Source organism: Ochotona princeps, chromosome 22, assembly GCF_030435755.1.
Source record: "Ochotona princeps isolate mOchPri1 chromosome 22, mOchPri1.hap1, whole genome shotgun sequence".
Taxonomy (NCBI): domain Eukaryota; kingdom Metazoa; phylum Chordata; class Mammalia; order Lagomorpha; family Ochotonidae; genus Ochotona; species Ochotona princeps.
The window spans coordinates 17,458,035-17,481,069 of record NC_080853.1 but is presented as its reverse complement, the minus strand read 5'-3'; the positions used below and the strand labels follow the sequence as shown (position 1 = coordinate 17,481,069).

At 43.7% G+C, this 23,035-nt stretch overlaps 1 protein-coding gene across 1 annotated transcript in view; it reads left to right on the top strand.

Moving 5' to 3' along the window:
* The window catches only part of ACSS2 (acyl-CoA synthetase short chain family member 2), a 50,825-nt gene extending 27,883 nt beyond the window's left edge, over positions 1 to 22,942 (top strand). Inside the window, exons 3-18 of the mRNA XM_004585747.4 lie at positions 8,839 to 8,930; positions 9,132 to 9,235; positions 9,493 to 9,565; positions 10,171 to 10,246; positions 10,407 to 10,521; positions 15,178 to 15,315; positions 16,497 to 16,667; positions 17,006 to 17,139; positions 17,349 to 17,481; positions 17,563 to 17,619; positions 17,803 to 17,883; positions 19,383 to 19,491; positions 20,944 to 21,012; positions 21,329 to 21,505; positions 22,082 to 22,156; positions 22,290 to 22,942. Of these exons, the coding sequence (XP_004585804.2) occupies positions 8,839 to 8,930; positions 9,132 to 9,235; positions 9,493 to 9,565; positions 10,171 to 10,246; positions 10,407 to 10,521; positions 15,178 to 15,315; positions 16,497 to 16,667; positions 17,006 to 17,139; positions 17,349 to 17,481; positions 17,563 to 17,619; positions 17,803 to 17,883; positions 19,383 to 19,491; positions 20,944 to 21,012; positions 21,329 to 21,505; positions 22,082 to 22,156; positions 22,290 to 22,417 (1,732 nt within the window). The 3' untranslated portion in view covers positions 22,418 to 22,942. The remainder of the gene's footprint in view (positions 1 to 8,838; positions 8,931 to 9,131; positions 9,236 to 9,492; positions 9,566 to 10,170; positions 10,247 to 10,406; positions 10,522 to 15,177; positions 15,316 to 16,496; positions 16,668 to 17,005; positions 17,140 to 17,348; positions 17,482 to 17,562; positions 17,620 to 17,802; positions 17,884 to 19,382; positions 19,492 to 20,943; positions 21,013 to 21,328; positions 21,506 to 22,081; positions 22,157 to 22,289) is intronic.
* Positions 22,943 to 23,035: the final 93 nt, after the last annotated feature.

The following is a 23,035-nucleotide window of genomic DNA, read 5'->3' as shown; positions in this document are numbered from 1 at the left end:
GGGTCTCCCACGCGGGTGCAGTGTCCCAATGCCACAAGCAGGGAGCTGGATGGGAAGTGGAGCTGCCGGGATTAGAACCGGTACCCATATGGGATCCCGGGGCTTTCAAGGCGAGGACTTTAGCCACTAGGCCCTAGCTAGTTCTTAAAACTAGAATTCTATAATGTTTTCTTTTTTAAAAAAAGATTATTGGAAAGATATATTTACAGACATGACAGGGAAAGTTCTTCTGCCAGCTGGTTCACTCCCCAGGTGGCCACAGTAACTGGAGCTGAGCCAATCTGAAGCCAGGAACCTGGAGCTTCTCCTGGGTCTCCCACACATGTACAAGATCCCAAAGCTTGGGCCATCATCTACTGCTTTCCCAGGCCACAAGCAGGGAGCTAGAAGGGAAGTGGAACAGCTGAGATACTAACCAGCATCCATATGGGATTCTGGCACAGGCAAGGCAAGAATTTAGCCACTGAGCCATCATGTCAGATGCTATATAGTGTTTTCAAAGCAGTCTTTTTCTATGACAGTAAGGGGAAAACCAAACAGAGTGAGGAATTTTAGATAGCTACACTTAAAAAAAAAAAAAAAAAGATATGCATTCTTGGTAGTCTTCAATTCCCCAGTCCCCAGAGTTCCTACAATCTTAATTCTGGATTTGGAAATAACACACCACTTTTGGAGGCCATATCATATAGGAGAAGACCTTGAATCAGACACAGTTAGACTCTGGCATTGCACTGTTTAATATGGTAGTTGATAGCTGCACATACCATTGATACTTAAAGTAACTAAAATCAAATAAAAATGACAATTCAGTTCTTCAGACACAGTTCAAGTGTTCACTGTATGTGGTTTGTGGGAACTGCAGTGAATAAGGCTGCCTTAGAATAATGTTTCTACTAAGTAATCTTGAGGCCACCACTCCCATTTCTGTGCCTTTGCTTTCTCATCTGTGAGAGTGGTGGCTCTTAAGAGCTCCAGTTTCCTCTGGAGTTCTGTGTAATTTGTGATTCCATTTTTGGGGTGTGCCTTCTTTTGTCTTTTCCTTTACTCCTTCCACATGTAGTCAGGGCAAAAGAATCCAGAGGGACTATTAGTCTGACGATTGGCCAAGCTACATTGCTTCCATTCTCCACTCCCTTGGTGAAAGGAAAAATGACTCAAGGATATACTTACATCTGAATGTTTCACAATTGTGCATTGCTTTATGCATCGTTGAATTTTTTCACATTATTTCTTCCTTTGATACAATCAAAGAACTTTAACATTGGAAGAGCCTCAAAAGCCATCTCAAATTTCAACAAAGAATAGTGCAAGGAGCGAAAAAAATGAAATATTTCAAAGAGAATGACCTAGTAGAAGGAGTATCAAGATCTCTGGTCCAGTCTGAACAAGTCTATGCTGCAGATAAGTATGCTGAGAACTTGGGACCCTGGAAATGCATTATTGAATGGTATCTTACACACACGGAAACACTGGTCTTGCCTGATCTCTGACCGTGTGCTGGAGTCTATTCTTTAGTATCCTGAAAATTTTCAAATTCTGCATATCTCAGGGAATTCCTGAAAGGAGTAATTTCCATCTTTGGACAGCTCTGACAGAAAGATTTTCTTTATATTATACTCACAACCGATTTAGTTTTCCCGTTTATAGTTCTATAACACTAGTCAGCGTCTATGTCATAATAAATCCTTCCAACTCATTCATTTATTCATCCTGCAAATATTTATTGAGAACATACTATATATAAGGTTTTGTGCAAGGAACTGGAGACTCAGTACTGAACAAAATTAACTTATACTGTGCCTCTATATAGTAGGAGAGGCAGACAACTAAGGAATTAAAAGTAAACAAATGAAAAAGGAAGTATGACTTAGTGAAAATGTTAAGGTAGGAAGTATCATGGGATAGCAGTTAAAAATGCTGTGAAGATGAAGAGTGCTGTGATGAAGAATAATGGGAAGGGCTTTCACTATCTAGTGGGGCTACAGGTGTTCTCCCTAGAGAAATACATTCAAATTGAGATCTGAAATATAAAAAAGATCATTGTGAAGAGTTCAGGAAAGACTGTAAGAGAACATGACTGTTCTGTCAATTATAAGCCAAGTGTGTTTAGAAACTAATAAGCAGAATGAAGGAATGGGACAAGATGAAATTGGAAAAGATATAATATGTAGAAACTTGCATTTCATTCTGTATGCAAGAAAGCCATTTTATGCAGAAAGTGGTGTAGTCTGATTTAAATTTTTAATGGATGGGGTCAGTGCTGTGATATATCAGGTCAAGTTGCCACCTTCGCTGCTGGCATCCCATATGGGCACCTATTTGAATCCCAACTGCTTCAATTCTGATCCAGCTCCCTGTTATTGTGCCTGGGAAAACAGTGGAGGATGACCCAATTCCTTGGGTCTAGGCTCATGTGGGAGATCCAGAAGAATCTCCTGACTCCTGGTTGGCCTGGCCTAGCCTTTGCCATTGCAGCCATCTGGGGAATGAAACCAATGGATGGAAGAATCCAATTTCTTTCTATCTTCCTTCCTTCCTTCCTTCCTTCTTTTTTCTGTCTTCTTTTTTCCTATCCTGTGCATTACCTGAAGTTCAAAAAAATTAAGATCTTTAATCTAATGACTATCCTTCTCATGTTAACAAAAGAAGCCCCTATTTTGCTGATTATTAACCAGTTATCACTTCAATGACATGACCATGACCCTTGACTGTTGTGCCAGTTATGCTTAGAAGAAAAAGAGAACAAGAAGACCTAATCCCCACCTAATAACAGCCCAGAGCATAATTACAAATAATTGCAATATTTTTTTTTAAAGCAGATTTCGAGATAAGTGAGATAAAGACCTTGGGAGTAAGGAAGCACTTTCAGTTTGGTATGCTTGTGGAAGGAAAACTAAGGTGGACTTTATGAGAGATGTTAATTTGTAGCATCTGGGTCTGGTGGGGCACTGGGGAGCAGCCTGTGCTCTTTTATGCAGGGCAGGCAAGAATTACCTCATTGAGAAGCCAACGGTTGAGCAACTACTCCAAGATAGGGAATAAGGCATGTGGTTGGTTACCTAGGGAAGACTGCTCCTAGTGGAGGGCAAAGGCTCTGAGGTTAAGAGTGCATGGTGTTTTGCCAAACTCTTAGGCAGGCCATGTGACTAGAACAGAAGGAGAGGAAGAAGAAGAAATTGCAGTAAATAAGAACAGAAGAGGGTTAAGAAGGGACTGTATATTGTAGTAACCACCAGGCCATTGTGAGGATTTTGATTTTTACTCAATGTAAGAAGTGATCTGGACATGGTGAACAGAGGAGTGACATGATCTGACCTACCTAATGGTAGTTTTGACTAGGGTGGCAGAAATAGATGTGGAGTCTACTTTGAAATATATTTTAAATCCATAATGAATTACAGTGAATTTAGAGAATGAAAGGATGAGGTTTGGAGACATGTCCCTGGAGGAAATTGATAAGGCCATAAGGACTGTGTACCTTGTGTTTTCTGATTAGCCTTCAGGTGAAGAAGAAATAGTTTGTTTACAATCAAAGCTCCCAGTCCGAAGTTCATCAGCTAAATCTCATTAATAGTTCTATTAGACTCAGTGTTTAAAGATTTTTTTATTTATTTTTTATTACAAATTCAGATATACAGAGAGGAGGAGAGACAGAGAGGAAGATCTTCCATCCGATGATTCACTCCCCAAGTGAGCCGCAACCGGCCGGTGCTGTCCCGATCCGAAGCCAGGAACCAGGAACCTCCTCCAGGTCTCCCGCGCAGGTGCAGAGTCCCAAAGCATTGGGCCGTCCTCGATTGCTTTCCCAGGCCACAAGCAGGGAGCTGAATGGGAAGTGGAGCTGCTGGGAATAGAACCGGTGCCCATATGGGATCCTGGTGCATTCAAGGCAAGGACTTTCGCCGCTAGGCCACGCCGCTGGGCCCTAAAACTTTTCTTAAAGATTTATTTTATTTTATTTTTGAAAAGGCAGATTTACAGAGAAGGAGATACAGAGAAAGATCGTCCTTCTGCTGGTTCACGTCCCAAATAGCTGCAACGGCCAGAGCTGAGCCAATGCCAAGCCGGGAGCCTCCTCCAGATCTCCTACGTGGATATAGGGTCCCAAGGCACTAATATGAAATACTGGGCTTGCAGTGAGAGAATTAGTCATTTGAGCCATTGCTCCAGCCCCAATGTTTAAAACTTTTTATAATTAGTTGTCTGAAAACCAGAAGTGTTGATAAAAATAGATTCAGGGTCTCTCTTGAGAACTGAAAGAGTTGGTAGCACTAAGCCCTTACTCCCAGTGGATAAAAGTTGACAGAAACCAAGTTTATGCTTCTTTTTGCCAGAGGAATATCCTACCATTTTCTACTTCCTACTCCTCCTATGATAGCTTGTCCTAAAACTGAGGCCATGTTGTATATGTGTTACTATTTTCTTATAGAAAAGAGGAAAGGAAGCCGTTTCTTGTCTTTATCAAAAATGTTGCTTGCATACAGTCCTGTTCACTCATCTACATCAGCTGTGTGGACTCTGTCAGTTTTTGAGCTTACAACTTTCAGTCTGGAGGAAAAGCAGCATGGATCCTGAGTTTCAGTTCCTGCCATGCTGTAAACCATCCTGTGACCCCAAGCTTAGCTAACAGCCTCTGTGATTCTTAGAAGACTAAACTGGATGTTCATTTAACAGTCCCAATCTCCTAGAAAGCCTTAGATCTTGTGGCAGGCCAGTGTCCTCACCCCTCCTCCTCAATCAGCCAGAGGCCTCAGCCTGGTGTGTGTGTCAGAGAAAGAAGACACTGGATTAAGTAAGGGACCTATATCAATAATGGATAACTTGAGCGCTTAGCAAGAGAGAGGAATGTACAGTGCGTGTGTGTGTATGTGTGTGACTAGAAGTGAACTCTAGTAAACTTACTTGTAGTAGGTTGTGCTTACCTGTTCTGTGTACCTGGCGTGTATCAGACTATATTCTAGATGTTAGGGAAGTAACAGTGAACAAGACAGATAAGCTCTCTCCTATCAGGGAACTTACATTCCAGTGAAAGACACAGATGATATACAATTTAAATATATGAGATATTTTCAAGTAATAGAAAATTGCATGAGAAAATAAAGCAAGTGTTTGATAAGAGAGTTTCTGAAAAGGCAAGCTATGCACTTAGGTAAATGTGTGAATGCAGTGCGTATTTGCAAATGGGCCTATGTTTGAGTCCTGAATACGTGTATTTTGCTTATTTGTGCCTGTATGTGCAGAGGATCAGCTTTTATGTCTCCACTGCTTGTGTATTAGTATATGTGATTTAACAGGAGCGCATACAGGTAAGATGGGTTGAAATACAAATGTGCAGATGGCTAGCATTCAGTTGTCACTGAGAATGTTCTGAAGTTTCCGTGGCACTGGTCAGTGAGCTAGTTAGGCAATAGCTTTTCTGCCTCGGGCATTCAGGGCTGTTGGTCAACTTCCTCTGCCCTTGTTCTTTCTCATATTAGTGAACTCTCTGTGCTTGGCTCCTCTTAACCTTAGGAGTGTGAGAGCCAAGGAGAAGATAGTAACTGACTCATTGAAGCAGAAGCCACGAAGAGGCTGATTATCAGTGTCACCTCTGTCAGAAAGAGAAGACCTGGCTCCTCTGTCGGCCTCTGTCCTTCTCACCGTGAAGGAAAGAGTCCTGACTTGAAATGAGAAGACCTGAGGATCTATTCTTGGCTCTGTCACTTATTACTGTGTGACTTTGGCCAAGCTACTGCATCTCCTTTCCATGTGTTTACTTGGGTAGTGAAGAACAGGGGTCACGGTGACATGCAGGGCTGGGGTGGAGAGGACTATGTGGCAAGGGTGTCTGAAGGAGGAGGAGAAAGATTCTGAGGGGATCAGTGTTAAGTTGGGAGTGAACTTGAGATTGTATGTAAGGGAAGCCAGGAAAAACCTACTTAGAATCAAATACAAATGTATTACCGCTGCCTGCAAGGCCTTATGTGATTTGGCTACTGCCTACTCACATATAACTCCATGCTCCCTGTACTCTAGACTTCCTTCTTTTCTGGTCTTTTTTTTTTTTTTTTTTAAAGATTTACTTATTTTTATTACGAAGTCAGATGTACAGAGGAGGAGAGACAGAGAGAAGATCTTCTGTCTGATGATTCACTCCCTAAGTGACTGCAATGACCGGTGCTGTCCTGATCCGAAACCAGGAGCCAGGAACCTCTTCCAGGTCTCCCACGAGGTACAGGATCCCAAAGCTTTGGGCTGTCCTCGACTGCTTTCCCAGGTCACAAGCAGGGAGCTGGATGGGAAGTGGAATTGCTGGGATTAGAACCAGCACCCATATGGGATCCTGGCCCGGTGCATTCAAGGCGAGGACTTTTAGCCACTAGGCCACGTCGCTGGGCCCCTTTTCTGGTCTTTGAATAGGCCTAAATAATTTTTCAGTTATATTCCTTCTGCCCAGAATATTCTTCCTCAAAGTGGATATAGTTATCTGCTTCTCACTGTTCAGGTCTCAGTTTCCATATCACCTCCCCAGAGAGAGGCTTTCCCTGACCACCTAAAATAGTAATTCCCTACTATTTATTAATATTTAAAATAGATGTATTTAGACTCAATAATTCTACTCCTAATAATTTGTCTACAAATACGCCAGTCAGTAAAATAACATATGAGTAAAGTACTTATGTTTTTAAATAAATAATAGCACATGTAAGTAGTGGAATCGTAGACAGCTGACAAAGAAAAATGAAACAGTTATTTAAGTCTTGATAGAAAATGAAATCAAGTTATATTGTTAGATTTAAGACAACAAGATGGTCAAGTTCTACACTAAAGATGTGTGCAGTTCATTGAATATATACTAAATTTAGAAACAAGATACAGAATAGTGTATATTGTGTGCCATCATTTGTGTAATAAAGAGGATATCGAAATATAATTGTATATGTATACTTATCTGAGAGAACTGTTTCTCCAGTGGAGAACCTTTTCTCATCTCTGCCACCCTGTACTTGGTCAGGAGCTGTGAAGTGCTTATCTTTTTCAAATAGTATTAAAAACCTCATTTGTAATTTACTTTTTAAATATCTATCTTTAATAATACTGCCAGGATTTTTGATAGATCCTAACAGAGTAAGCCTCTTACCAAGAGATTCTTTTGATCCCTCCACATTGTATACATTACCCTGGCACTCCATTCTAATAGGAGTGACACTGTCTATAAATTAAATCTCTCTGGAAAGTTGCACAAATTATTAGCAATAGTGGTTGCCAGTAGACAGGGTAATTGGGACCTAGGCATGGGAGAGACACTTCTCATTCTATATTTTTTATTCAGTACCACTAGTATGTACCACTATTTTTTAATCCTTCAATAAGACTGGAAAAACACTGTTGAAAGAAGCATTCTTATCTTTAAAAGCTTTATTTATTTTTATTGGAAATGCAGAGCTACAGAGAGAATGAGAGACAGAGAGGGATATCTTCCATTCACTGATTCACTCCTCAAATGGTTGCAGCGGCTGGAGCTGAGCTGATCCAAAGCCAAGAGTCAGGAGCTTCTTCCAGGTCTCCCAAGTGTGTGCAGGGTCCCAAGGCTTTGGGCCATCTGCTACTGTTTTCCCAGGCCAATGAGCAGGGAGCTAGATTGGAAGTGGAGCTGCCAGTATCCAAACTGATGTTGGTGTTACAAGTGGCAGTTTAACTTGATATAAGTTAAAGTTAGTGTTATTTGCAAAAAGCACTTTTCCCCTAGACACGCACTATAATATCATTATACTTTCTTTCCTTCATAGTGGTGATTATACTCTGAAATGATCTTGGTTGTACTTATTATTTGTGTGTTACCTGCACTCTTGTGAGCATATAAACTCCATGATCTCAGCATATTAACTCCATGATAAACCCAGCCTGCTTATCAGTGCCTTTTACTGTATAAGTATTTAGTGCACAGTAGTTGTTAAATAAGCAAATGAAGGAGTGACTAAAGGAAGCCAGGCTAAAGTCTAGATAAGAGTGGTAGCTAACCAAAGCCTAAATGGGAGACACAATGAGATGATGATACTTAAAATTCAAATGTGAATCAGAATCATTTGTAGATTGTTTGTATCTGCTTGTATAAAGAAGCAAATTCTTAAACACATTGATTCTGAGTCAAGATGTTCTGAATCTATATATTCAGACCCTACTCTTAGTAACACCTCATCAACAAGAATGGTATCTGTAACATCATCTCTCTGTAATAGGATGGAAGGGAAGAAATCATTACCTCATTTAAGAAAATACTTATTTCTTTTTTTTTTTTTTATCAGAAAGTCATATATACAGAGAGAAGGAGAGACAGAGAGGAAGATCTCCCATCCAGTAATTCCCGACCCAAGCGGCCACAATGGCCGGTACTGTGCCAATCCAAGCCCAGGAGCCCCTTCCAGGTCTCCCACGCGGGTGCAGTGTTCCAAGGCTTTGAGCCATCTTCAACTGCTTTCCCTGGCCACAAGCAGGGAGCTGGATGGGAAGTGAGGCTGCCGGGATTAGAACTGGTGCCCATATGGGATCCCGGAGCATGCAAGGCAAGTACTTTTAGCCACTAGGCTACCATGCTGGGCCCTATCACCACATTTTATCAACATAAAAATGAGGCTCAGGGATGGATGGTTCATTTTTTCAATGACATGCAAGATTATGTAATGAAGAACCTTGAAAGTCAACCTGTCTTTTGAGTCAGCACAAGGTGTGATCACACATTACTCATCCTCACAGGGAAGCCTTAGTGTTACTAGCTGGATTTTATAACTGTTCCTGTTTTGTTTTGATTTGAGGAGAAAGTTGAACCATTAATCACTGTTTCTTTCTGCTGTATCTCAGGGAAGGAAATGAGCCAGGGGAGACTGCCCAGATCTCATATCGAGAGCTTCTGGTCCAAGTATGTCGGTTCAGCAATGTTCTCCGAAAACAGGGTAAGTGTGGGAATGTGGAAAGGGGGCTTGAGGAACCTGACCTTGGGAGTACTTGAGAACTTGAGAGTAGAGACAAGGAATAGAAGGTATCCAAGCACAGAGGAACAGAGGGAGTGAACTGGGTAGAGGAGTGGCTAGATGAAAGGGAACAAACAGCCTCAAGAAGGTGCCATGATCTGTGTTCTGTGTCTTTATTTACAGGCGTTCGAAAAGGGGATCGCGTGTCCATCTACATGCCCATGATCTTGGAGCTGGTCGTGGCCATGCTGGCATGTGCCCGCCTTGGGGCTTTGCACTCCATTGTGGTAGGAGTCTGGGCCTGGTGAAGTGGGGAGTGGGTGTGCACTGGGATTGGGATTCTGAAGGAGTAGGTTGAGGCCAGATGATGGTAGGTCTTAAATATCAAACCAAGGAACTTAGAGTGCTGGTATAGCAGATTCATATCTGTTTTTCAGATTCCTCTGGGATTCTGATTTGGAGATCCTGGATGTTTCATGAACAACTCCTTTCCTTGTTCATGAAATCTCTGGAACCTCCTTTTAATCTTCCTTTCCTTCCCTAGTTTGCAGGTTTCTCTGCAGAGTCTCTGTGTGAACGGATACTGGATTCCAGTTGTAGCCTCCTCATCACTACAGGTGACCCATTCTCTCACTTCTCCAGAACCACTACTTCCCACCGCAACATTCACACTGTGTCTTTTTCTTCAATCAGCCGGTTGGCTTAGGCCCATTCAGCATGGAGGATAGAGACCATCTGCCCTTCCTTTCCTGAGCCCACCGTAGCTGTTCCTCTCTCAGCACAAATCAGCTGAGAGAACCAGAATCGAGAGACCTATTTGGTGGGTGGGTGTTTGCTGCAGAGGTTGAGATACCACTTGAGATACCTACGTTATCCCATATCAAAATCCCTGTGTTTGAGGTCCAGCCCTGCTTCTGATCCATCTTTCTGTTAATGCACATCCTGGAAGGCAGCAGATGAGGGCTCAACTGTTTGGGTGCTTTCCAGCCACGTGGAAGACCCACATGGAGTTCCGGGTTCTGGGCTCCAGTTTGGCCCAACCCCAGCTATGGTGGTCACCTGGGAAGTGAACTAGTAGATGGTAGATGTCTGTCTCTCTGCCTTTCAAATAACATATAAGTAATTTTAAAAAGAGTTCCATATAGGAAGAGTTCTGTGGACATTGAATATATTGGAAAGTGGGGTGTCTACTAAGCCCTGAAATATCTGTTGCTCCCCAAAGATGCCTTCTACAGGGGGGAAAAGCTTGTGAACCTGAAGGAATTGGCTGACGAGGCCCTGGAGAAGTGTCGAGAGAAGTAAGTCTGCTATACCATTGGCTATTTTCCTTGGTTGACTGAACCTTTCCCGATGACAGCTTCCCTTCCCCTACTCCTTTCCCTAGCCGGACATGAGTAGGTCTTGTCAAAACCCTTCTGAGCCAACCAGATCACCACTTCGGGCTTTTCTTTCCTCTAGGGGTTTCCCAGTGAAATGCTGCATTGTGGTGAAGCATCTGGGGCGAGCAGAACTGGGCATGGGTGACTCTCCCAGCCAATCACCCCCAATTAAGAGGTCATGCCCAGATGTTCAGGTGAGTCTGGCACTGTTTTGCCCACCTCTTGGCCCAAGTTGCTTCCTTGCTGCTCAGGAACTTTCTTACATCCTCTTTTCACTTTCTTATCATAATGCTGAACATCTGGAGCAGTCCTAGGAATGTTTCCCCTGGCAGGACTGGCTGGGAGTAGGAGATTTTTGTTCTTGAATATGGAGAGAGAGGCCCTTAGACCTCTTTTGGGAACTCAGCACGAGAGAAATGTGGAAGAGACTCTTGTGCTGATGGGAGTATTCTGATCACACAGAGGGCCCTCAGGACTTGGAATTGTGTTACAAATGCGCTTGGATGACTGGATTGATTACTGGGCTGTGACTTGGAATAGGCCACCTCCATGGCCTGAGTAATGTTCACTTTTGAAGGACCAGAGTCCACTTGTCAAGATGGCTATTGTTAGCTTTGGAGCCAGCCTTCTTGTAGAAGCAGAAAATCCCAAAGGTGGCCTCCATGTCTGAGAAGTGTGAGGGCCGAAAGTTATGGCAGTCCAGAAGGCCAGTGAATTACTGGAAATCTGTAGGTTAAGAAGCCTTAAGCAGACTTGGGGCTAGAGAGTTTGCCATTTAATTTGGCTATTGGGGAGCCCCATCAGTGCTAAGGGATTCTGCATGTATATGGTTTCTAATCAGGATCAGAGAATGGAGGCTGGGGGACCAGGGAAGTGGGGGGGCTGATGGAAATGAGGCAGCCAGGGGCTTGGGGTGGGGGGCGCACTGGACCTTTCCTCCCGCTTTGCTGTACTTGGACCTGGCTCACCAACCTTTCCATGGGCTTTCAACAGGCTAAGCTGAAAGAGAACCCCAAGTGCATCTGGCCCCAGGTATCCACTTCTGCACTGCCTTGGGCACGGCTTCCCTTGTGTGCTTCTCTGTGTCCTTATGCTCTTTGCCTGTTTGCCCCATTGAGGTGGATGCCAGACCTAACCTTCTTCCTCTTGCCCTGGAGCCCCTTGACATTCATATCACTCTGAAAAGTTGTGAAATCAAATGTTTGCTGTGGCCTCTGTAAGACTAGCACAGAGCAAGGATTTCAGAGAGGTGGCAACAGACACCCCATTCTACTCCTGCTGCTCAGGATCTTTGTGGCAGAGCGGAGCAGGGAACCTGTCAGCATTCACTGTGCACTTGGCAAGGGCCAAGAGAGACAGAGGAACAGGCAGAGGAGGCATGTAACCTGACTTAGGTAATTCACTATCAAATTGATCAGTTAAATAAAACTCGGTTTTATACACGAGAGTGAAGAAAAATTCTAAATATATTTGTAGGCCACTTGGGAGTTTACAAACAGCACATAACTCTGATAGAACTAAGTGCTCAGTTGACCAAAAGTCACACTGTAGATAGTTCTAAGAAAGGAGACCCACAAGTGAGTGCTCAAAGCTGACTAGAAACAGCAGAGAGAATGGGCCTGGAGATCGGAACTCTGTTTTCAGCTGTATGACCTTGAAAAAGTCTGGGCTTCACTTGCCTTGTTAGTAATGGAGAAACAATCATGTTTAAAAGGAGGCTTTCCATAAAGCATGAAGTCCACTGTTCGTATGGGTTGTACCTCACAGGGTATCTCTTAATGTTGCTATGTTTAACCTCTTAGGCTAATGGTTAATATAAGCCCCTTTTCTCTCCTCTCATTACCATGGAGGAGATATATCTGATCATGGTATTTCCCCTGCCAGGTAAGTATAGATATATCTGATTCCCAGGGGACACTGCTTTTCTGCTAAAATGCAGGCAAGGCGTTAAGCACCTCCTGAAAGAGCTCACGAACCCGCAGTTTAGAGTATACGTTTCACAGCCAGAAGATAAGAATGTAAATCTTGACTTGGCCACCTGCCACTCTGTAAGCTTGGAAAGGTTACTTAAGCTCTCATGTCTCAATTCCTCCATCTGTAAAATAAGGATAATATTGTACCAATCAGTAGGGTTTCATCAGTGTATGTAATGTGTTTGGCACATAGTAACTTCCCAGTACATGTTAGCTGTTACTTGTTAGTGGATACATGTTAGATTTGCATTTCTAAAACATATCTAAAAAAAAGGCAGCCAACTCTTAATTCTTAATACTATAGACACCCAAGTTACAGGCTCCTGTATATATCTATATATAAAATTTTTTTGCAGTTAAAAATGTTTAGTTATCAAAAAATTAAAACCCAAAGAAAATAGAAGCAGGCTTGCAGAGTCTGGGTTTGTTCATCTGAGAATTCCAGTGCAAGCTGCAGAAATCTTGGCAGAACTCCAAATCCCTCTCTCTGTAAGCAATCTGTAAGGCAGGGTCTGGCACCTCGGTCATTTCACCTATGAGCTCTTTCATATTCCTCTTTTATATCTGGCAGCTGCCCTTCCTGAGGCTATCCTAGTCCAAGGACAAAGGCCAACTCCTCCATTTTTATTTCAGCAAATTCAAATCTTTTCCTGGTTCAAAGCCTTGGACCTCATAGGCACACACCTAATATACAATCAACATTTGTTCCACCAATTGAGCTCATCCTGCTTCCTGGTGTTGGTTATTGGCTTCACCCTCCTCGCTTCAGTCTTTTATACACACACACACACACCCACAAAGGAAACAGTTTTATAAGATTACAAGAGTCTCTTCGTTGTGGAACCATAGTGTAACTGTGCTTTGCCCTTTCATGTACCTCCAGCACTACTGCTGCAAGGCAATATTGACATAGCTCTGCTTAAACACAGTAATGATCACCTCAAGTGATCATTTGGAAGGCACATAAGTATCCACGTGGCAATGCACACATTGAGAAACAGAGCAGTGTTATATGTTCTAGCTTTCTTTTCCTTCTTTTTATTTTATTTAAAAACTTCTTTCTATTTGAGAGAAGGAGAAAGCATTGGCCTGCTTGGATTCATTCTCCAAGTGCTAACAGTGATGGGGGGTAGGGATATGGAGAGAACCCAGGAGCCAGCAATCCAACACAGGTTTCTGGCTTGGGTGGCAAGAACCCTGTAACTTGATTGCTGAATTAGCAGAAGATCAGAATCAGAAATTGGAATGCTGGTGTAAGACATGGGCACCTTAATGGCTTAATCAGTAGGCCAAATGCACATATACTCTCTTTCTTTTTAAAGTACCCTCATTTTATCATTTTTATGATACTCATGCTAGACACTTCAAATTCTCTGGAGTAAGGGGCAGGTAGTCCACAGAGACTGGAGTGTTTAGTCGGTCTCTAATTCATCAAGGTATGTTTCTAACACATTGAGCTTTTTACATCAAATGTGTACACAACAATTGGCTTAGAAACATGTAGTGGAAAAAGGGTATTTCCCTTATATTGCAGTATCAACTTATTAGTCAAGACCATTGAACATCCATAAATCTAATGAATATGAAAGGATCTGACAGCTAAAGCAAATCCCAAACAGTTCCCATCAACACATCTCCATGTGATCACTGAACCAGCCTCCTTCCCTCGCAACATGCATCAGCCTTTCTCCAACCCCACTCCAATCATTCTCCCACTCCTTGGAGCAACCCAAGGCTTTAAATTTATTAGACAGTATGTTTTTCTCTTGATGTTTCTTAAATCCTGTGAAATCATTAGGACAAGAATGACTATCATTTTTATAAAGAGGTAAAATGACTCACCCAAGATCGAATCTCACTTCCCTCAGGAGAAAACAGACTGAAAAAGCTAGTGTTCAAAGATGTTTGATAGCCAAGAATGGAAATCATTTCAAAGGAGAGTTTGGTACTCGGGATAACAGATCCAGAAATCAAAGACACTCGGGGATAGGGGGACCATCTCTCTCCTGGGAGAAGTCAACTTTGGGTATTTCTCCACCAATTTGAAGCAAAGCTGCCTGTCAAAAGGAACTTATCCACTTAAACAAAAGTTGCTGTGAGAAGACCCATTGGTACCCAGGATGTAGTGACAGGTAGAGCAAGGGTAAGAGTCTCCAGGGGTAGATGGATCTGAATACATAAGAAAAAGAGCTTGGTGAAGACCTGCTGACTTTTTGAGTACTAACAGGGTCACATGCCCGCCTCACCTGCCGATTCTAACTGCACTTCTGAACCGTGTGGTGTATGCCTCCCTGCTGATGAGTCACTAGCACCTAAAGTATATATATGTGCATATGCAGGCTTGTGTGGCCATAGTCTTTCATCCAGCAAAAACTTACAGAGTGCCTTCTGGGTTTCAGGCACTATACTAAATATTAGAGGTGCAAGGAAAAGAAAGACATCCCACTGCCTTCATAGAAGTTAGTAAATGATTAAATAATTAGAAATATGTGGGAAAGAAATATATGCTGTGACCAACAGTAATGGCAGGGGTAGGTGGGTATCTATTAGATAGTGCTCACGTAAAGGCTAGCCAAGTTGGTGATATTTCAACTAAGAACTGAAGTATAGGAGGGGCGCAATCAAAAGATGTGCCTCAGCTTGAGCCTAGTGAAGGAAAGGAATGATGGCAGGGTGCTGGGGGTGCCCCAGAGGCCTGCTGTTTTGCTCCTGTACTGTCTAATCCATTCTTTGAGGGCCCTCCCTCCTTTCTTGCATTTCCACTACCAGTCCCACCCTAGCACCTCTAGATGTCAGCTGGAGGTGTCTTTCCCCACCCCCAAACCATCTTGAGCTGTTCACAGTTTTTTCTTGCCCACTGCTGTCCCCTCCCTGCAGATCTCCTGGAACCAAGGGGTTGACTTGTGGTGGCACGAACTCATGCAAGAGGCAGGTGATGAGTTTGAGCCTGAGTGGTGTGACGCCGAGGATCCCCTCTTCATTCTGTACACCAGCGGCTCCACAGGCAAACCCAAGGCAAGTATGTAGATGTGAGTGTGTGTACACTGGATAGGGCTGGAAAGTGAGTTTCTGGGGGAGCATGTAACAACATGAATGTTACTCTACAATCCTGAGTTTCAGAAAAGTCTTATCTTTTCTAAATCAAATGAAGGCATTAATCACTAGGAGGTAAAGCCTAGGATGAGGCATTTCAGGTGGGGTGTTTATGGTGCTCAGAAAAAGGAGACAAAAGTCACATGACACATTCTTAAATCTAGCCCTCTGCCTGGGCTGAATGTGGAAGACAGAAATACTTACTAAAACTCTGAATCTTCTGTTGACCTGAAAAGTTGAAAGCTATGTCACTCTCCTTTTTACCTATCTCATCCCTAAACTCTTCTCTCCACATGCTTATCATATCCCTCTGTAAATCCTCACAAATATAATTTTGGCCTTCTTAGGGATGGAGTAGGGGTGGAGTAAGCAAAGAGGATTTCCTTTTTATTCTTTTATGATATACCTATTCATCCCAAAGGCAGAGCTACACACAGAGAGAGGGAGAGAGAGAAGAGCGAGTGATCCTCCACCCACTGTTCCACTCCCCCAAATGGCCACAATGCCTGGAGCTAGGCCAACCCAAAGGCAGGAGCCAGGAACTTCCTCTAGGTCTCCCACTTGAGTGCAGGGACCCATGCACTTGAGTCATCTTCTGCTACTTTCTCAGACACACCAACAGGCTACTTACTTCAAAGTAGAACAGCCAGTGTTCAAACCGGTGCCTGTCTTGGATGCCAGCACTGCAAGTAGCAGCTTTGTTCACTATGCCACAGAACTAGGAAACTTTCCCAAAATCCTCCCCTCGCTTTTTTTTTAAACATTCATTCTGCTAACATAATTGAACACGTGAGCATAAATACGAAATGAAGATGATTAGTTGTGAGTATTCTAGAAATGTTCATATGTGTAAGAATGATGTGTGTGGATCAGAAATATCAAGAATATGGATATGAATGAAAGACTTGGGATAACAGGGGTGTGATAAAGGAGATGGGAACAGAGAGAAAAAAGGAGATGGAAGAGAGGAGGTATTTTGAAAGGGGTGCTAGTAGGATTAGAATCTCTCAGGAGGCTCTCCTTTTATTTTCTTCCAGCGGGGATTTATGGCAGTCAATGGAGGTGGGTACAAGGTGCTAACCTGAAACTCCATTCTTTCACAGGGTGTAGTGCACACAGTTGGAGGCTACATGCTCTATGTGGCTACAACCTTTAAGTATGTGTTTGACTTCCATGCAGAGGATGTGTTCTGGTGCACAGCAGATATTGGCTGGATCACTGGCCATTCCTATGTCACCTATGGACCTCTGGCCAATGGTGCCACCAGTGTTTTGGTAAGAGGAGAGCTGGGGCCCTTGGCTACCTAGCCTCATTTAGAAGGAGGGAAGAGGTTATCTTGGATTACCACCTCCTAGTGCTTCTTAGGGTAGAAATGGGGAGGCTTTTACCCAATGATCTGTTTCCCAGAGAAAGAGAAGTCCTGAGGGATTGTATATCCTGACTGGGAATGTCTCTTGGCTTGTCTGATCAGGGAGTGAAGATACAGTTGGTAAAAAAAAAAAAAAAAAAAAAAGGAGGGGGGCACAAAACACTGAAAGTGGCATAGACGGGGAATGAGAGAACTGTTACATTTGGAGGGATGAAAAATAATCAGCTTTCCCTCTGGGGTCAGTTTGAGGGGATCCCCACACACCCAGATGTGAGCCGCCTATGGAACATTGTGGACAAATACAAGGTGACTAAGTTCTACACAGCACCCACAGCCATCCGTCTGCTCATGAAATACGGAGACGAGCCTGTCACCAAGTAAGACTTCCTCCCAGTTGCTGCCCACTGGGTATCCTGATCTGGATGCTTGCCTTTGCACATAAGTTTCTCCTTTCCTTTGTCCCAACTCTGTGGCTGCAATAAGGAATGGGGCAAAAAAAAAAAAAAAAAAAAAAAAAAAGGGCTTGGGCATATGTGTCCTGACTCCCAGCGGTTCTCAGAGACTTTCTCCCAACTCCCTGCCCAAGGTACAGCCGGGCATCCTTGAAGGTACTAGGCACTGTGGGTGAACCTATCAACCCTGAGGCCTGGCTGTGGTACCACCGGGTGGTAGGTGCCCAGCGCTGCTCCATCGTGGATACCTTCTGGCAAACAGAGACAGTGAGTGAGGGGTTCAGAAGGATGGGGCCCAGGGACAATGTGGGAAAACTGACTCTAACACCTGTTCCCTGACTTTCACAGGGTGGCCACATGCTGACTCCCCTCCCTGGTGCCACACCCATGAAGCCTGGTTCTGCTGTGAGTGAGACTCTTCTGACTGTTCCTTGGCTAGACAGGGGTAGGGTCTTGGGACACTTGGCCTAGTTAGAGAGTGGGAGAACTGGAGTGATGTGTGAGGAATTTGGGGATCTTAGCCTCCTTGGGACTTGAATCAGAATTGTTCATTCCTCTTCTTGGACTCCATCTCCCATTTGCTTCTAGTCCTTCCCGTTCTTTGGTGTGGCTCCTGCAATCCTGAATGAGTCTGGGGAAGAGTTGGAAGGTGAAGCTGAAGGTTATCTGGTGAGGCTCTTTGGTGGGGCTATCTGGTGGGGATCTTTGAGGAGAGGGGGAGAGGATCCACAAAGGGTACTTATAACCTAACCTATGCTGGTAGCTGCTTAGGTAGCTGCTCCATGGGGTTGTCCTCTACTAAGAATCCCCAGGAAGAATCCTTCTGGATATTTTGCTTGCACTCTGCCTTTTGGCCCATGAGGTGCTTAACTCTAACTCTTAAGGATCTGTTTAGAGTCTGCCTAAAGATTCTTGATGGCATCATTTTGGGTCTGGAAGACTTAAAGAAGAGATTCTTCTTTTGATCAACATTGTAGAAAAAGGAGGCTTTGGACCATGATGAAAATCATGTAGGCTCTTGAGTCAACCTGCCTGTTTTCAAATCCTGCCTCTGCCTCTTCTGTGACCTCAGATAAGTTACTTAACTCCTCTGAATCAAAATTTTCTCATTTGTAAAATAGTGTTAAAAGTATGTTTGTCTTCCATGGTTGCTTGATTAATTAGACAACTACATGAAAAGATTGATATAGAACATGACAGTTAATGTATTGCTGTTGTGATTGCTGTGTCGGTACTTGTAGGGACCTCACCAGTGACTTCTCAAACTATATACCACTATACCTTCCCAAGAATAAGTTAATAACTGCAGCAAGACTTAAGTCCAAGCTTTCTGACTCTTAGCCTCCCATCCATCTGCTGCCACAGAATATTACTAATTGGGCAATAATTATATACTAATGTGTGGGTCCCACTTTTTTTTCACATGACTGCCTTTATATACTTCAAACTGGACTTGCTTTTCCTGATGTGTCATCCAAAAGAAAATTCAAATTTACTAAGTGCTTATCCATAATAGAACAGTGTTAGGCAATTTTCACATAATATTCATTTAATCACCACAATTGCTTTGAAAGAAATTGCTTTCTCTGATTTAAAAATGGGGAATCTGGGGCCCAGCGGCATGGCCTAGCAGCTAAAGTCCTCGCCTTGAAAGCCCCGGGATCCCATATGGGCACCGGTTCTAATCCCGGCAGCTCCACTTCCCATCCAGCTCCCTGCTTGTGGCCTGGGAAAGCAGTTGAGGACGGCCCAATGCATTGGGACCCTGCCACCCGCGTGGGAGACCTGGAAGAGGTTCCTGATTCCCGGCATTGAATCGGCGCAGCACCGGCCATTGCGGTCACTTGGGGAGTGAATCATCGGATGGAAGATCTTCCTCTCTGTCTCTCCCCCTCTGTGTATATCTGACTTTGTAATAAAATAAATAAATCTTTTTAAAAAATGGGGAATCTGAAGCTCAGAAGGATAGTTATTTATCTGAGGTCACATAACTAACAAGTGGCAGAGTTCAGATTTCAAACCAAGATCATCCGATTTCTGAAGCCTGTGCTTCATTGTACTGTTCTCAGGAATTGTGTTCTGGCATTTTCCCCTCTGGTTTAGCAAAGCTGCACTTATCTTTTACTGAGAATAGCAAATGTGATCACTGTGCCTTCCTCATTCCCCAGGTATTCAAACAGCCCTGGCCAGGGATCATGCGCACAGTCTATGGAAACCACTCACGCTTTGAGACCACCTACTTTAAGAAGTTCCCCGGGTACTATGTGACAGGAGATGGTGAGTCTTGGCTCCTCTCTTCCTACACTTTCTGCTAAGACAAGTACCTTACCTTTTCATTTTCAAGAATTGATTAGAGATGAAGACCAGAAGGAGGAATGCATCTGATAAGTCAGGATCTGGTATCTGGACGCAACTACAGAAAAGACTTTAGGAGCAGGAATGATTATTGTGGAAGGATCTCAAGATGCCACCACCTAATATTTCATATAGGAGGAAAGAGAGTCTTGTTTCTTGCCCTTCTGTTGAAAAAAATAGGGCATGGTATTATCATGTCATGTGTATCCACATGTTTGAAGCCTGTTCTTTTCCTTCTGCTTGTCTGCTGATCCATTTGTCCATAAATATTTGAACATCTGCTATGCCCAGGCACTAATATAAGCACAGGGATTATTACCATGAGTAATGTTGTCAAGGTCTCTGGTCTCATGGGGCTTACATTCTAGTAAGAGAACACACAAACAAATTTAGAGATGAATGCTATGAAGAAAAATGTGGTACTATGAAAAAGATGTCTGTAGAGTTGGCTGTTGTACCTGGGATGGTCATAAAAGGCTTCTCTAAAGTGACATTTAAACTGAGATCTGAAGGGTGAGAAGGAACAAAACACAGAGGAATCTAGATTATGTGCAGAAGTACACAAGCTTGAAAAGTCCTGGGAATGTGCTAAACCTAGGATGGATGGAACAGAGAGTGCAAAGAGAAGACTGCACTAAAATTGGAGGAGCAAACAATGTAGGTTCTTGTGGGTCACGGTGAGGAATTCAGGTTTTATTCAAAATGCAATGGGAGACCTTTATAGGTTGTAAGCAGGAGAGTGGTAAAGAACTGATTTACCATTTAGGAAAAGAAAAAAACAAAAACAAAAACAACCTCAGCTTGATAAAGAACAGACCCCAGACGGATACACTAATGATGCGTTGCCATGGAATACATTAGCCCCAAAGTTGGCAGCTTAGAGCAGATATTGCATTATCTCACATCATTTCTGGGGATCAGGAATCTGGGAGAGGCTTAGCTGGGTGCCTCAGGGTTTCTTGTGGGTTTAGTGGAGCTGTTGGTATGGAGTCACCTGAAAGTTTGAGCTGGGAGGAATCATTTCCACATTCCCTCATGTGGCAGTTGGTTTCTCCAAGAGTAAACAATCTGAGATAATGTAACATGACAAAAGCTACAGTGTCTCCTATATGCTTATCTCTGAAATGACATCCTACCCTTTTTGGTAAATTCTGCTGATCACACAGACTAATCCCTGAGAAAGAGGACTTCACAGGCTTTTGAATACTAAGAGGTCAAGACCAGCAGGGCCATCTGGGGGTCTGACTGCCACAGTGTGAAGAGAGTATGCAGAAATACTTGTTCGAAGAAGTACTTGTTCACTACGGTGAACGTGGCAGTTTGGTACTATAGATCATGCTGGGTATTTATTATGTTGCGGGCATTTCTTTCCAGGCTGCCGGCGGGACCAGGATGGCTATTACTGGATCACAGGCAGGATTGATGACATGCTCAATGTATCTGGTGAGAGCCTGGAACATGTCCCCATCTCATTAACTCTGCTGCCCCTAGCAACTCCCAGCCAGAGACTTTGTCCAGACCGTGGGTGGAGTATAGCATTCAATTTCAGGCTCAGATTCTGGACAGAGTGATAAATATTGGAACATGTCCAGAGGAGGGAAATGGAAGCAGAAGGATAACTGGAAGCATGTTATGTGAGGAATGAATTATGGGCCTTCTCCATTTGACCAGGCCAAGACTTCCCTATGGGTATAGATGGACCAGGGGCTGGCAGAAGAGGATGGGTTCTCTCTCATGGTACTTCCTTTTCCTTGACAAGGACACCTGCTGAGTACAGCGGAAGTGGAGTCAGCACTCGTGGAACATGAGGCTGTGGCAGAGGCAGCTGTGGTGGCCCATCCTCATCCTGTGAAGGGCGAATGCCTCTACTGCTTTGTCACTCTCTGTGATGGCCACACTTTCAACCCTACCCTCACGGAAGAACTCAAGAAGCAGAGTGAGCAGCCTCCCTGGGCAGGGACTGCAGTCTATATTGGGCATACAGTTACATTTACAAGTTGTTGGGGAAGAGGTAGAGAGAACTGTGTGTCACCAAAACAGATCCCAAGGGTAGGAGGACAGGGGCTGAGTTCCCTCTTTCTACTCAGTCTCCACTACTAGTGTAATAACCAACATTTAGGGAATTTTGTTCTCTGCAACCACTGAGCTAATGGCTTTAGATTGTCTACCCCACTTAATCCCAACTATCATTGTGAAACAGATCCTGTAGTTAGCTTCATTCTAAAGATGAAGAAACTAAACCCAGAGAACTTAAGTCATTTGTCTGCTGCTAGGAAGATGGGCTATAAACTGGCAGGCTGATTATAGAATCAGCATTCTATGAAGTTAAGCTAAAATGAGACATTACAGCGAAGGAAGAGTGAGGGAGAGAAAGGCAGTGAAGCTGAGCAAGACTGAGCAAGGAATCAGTTTTCCTTGAAGAAGAGATGGGTAGGGAACAAAGCCATCCCTACTTTGGTTTTTGGGAGTCTAGTTACGGGTGCTGAGGAAATGTTTGATTTGTTGCTTACAGTTAGAGAAAAGATTGGCCCTATTGCCACACCAGACTACATTCAGAATGCACCTGGCTTGCCTAAAACCCGCTCAGGTAAGTTTGAAGACCTCCAGGAACTGGGACTGGCTGAGGCCTGATGATGATGGGATGTATGGATGGAAGCCTTTGACAGAGTTGGGGTGGGTTAGTATCATCACCAAGTAACCAGAGGCCTGTGGTCTCCCAGGGAAAATCATGAGACGAGTACTTCGGAAGATCGCTCAGAATGACCACGACCTGGGAGACACGTCCACTGTGGCTGACCCATCCGTCATAAGTCACCTCTTCGCCCACCGCTGTCTGACTATCCAGTGAACAAGATTCTGCCTTTTGCCCAAGATTCCCTCCGTCTGGCTCTCCAAGTTCTTCCCATCCTCCCTGCCCTCATCCAGGAGTGCTGAGGGTCAGTGCTGACCCACCCAGTTCCCTCAACCAGCTGTCTGGGACCAGGAACTCACTTTGTTTCTGGGTAGAGACAATTTCCTATGACTACCAGGCAGAAGGGTGAGAAGGGCTCAGGTAGAAGGGGCACAGCCTCAGAATGCTGTGTCTCCCAAACTGCTAAGAGCTCTCAGAGATGAGAGCACAGACTTGATGAAGGCCACATCCCCAGCCCAAGGCAAGTGTTTGCAGGGCAGGTGAGGGTCTAGACTGAAGAAGCGAGACATATCTATAATCCTCTGTCAACTCTCTCAGGAAGTATGTACCTTGGGCACATCGTTGCCCTTAAAAACCAATGGTTCGAGTCTAGGAATAATTGGCTATTATCTCTGGAATACATGGCTGCTTTTGTTCTAGATCTTTCTGTTGTGCCGATGGCAATGCTGTCAGTCCATTTGCTTCAGGTTCCATTCTAGGGTATTTTCAGATCATCTAGTTCTTTGAAGGAGTAGATGTATTTTGTTCCTAGGACTAGAGTTCAACTTCCTTATC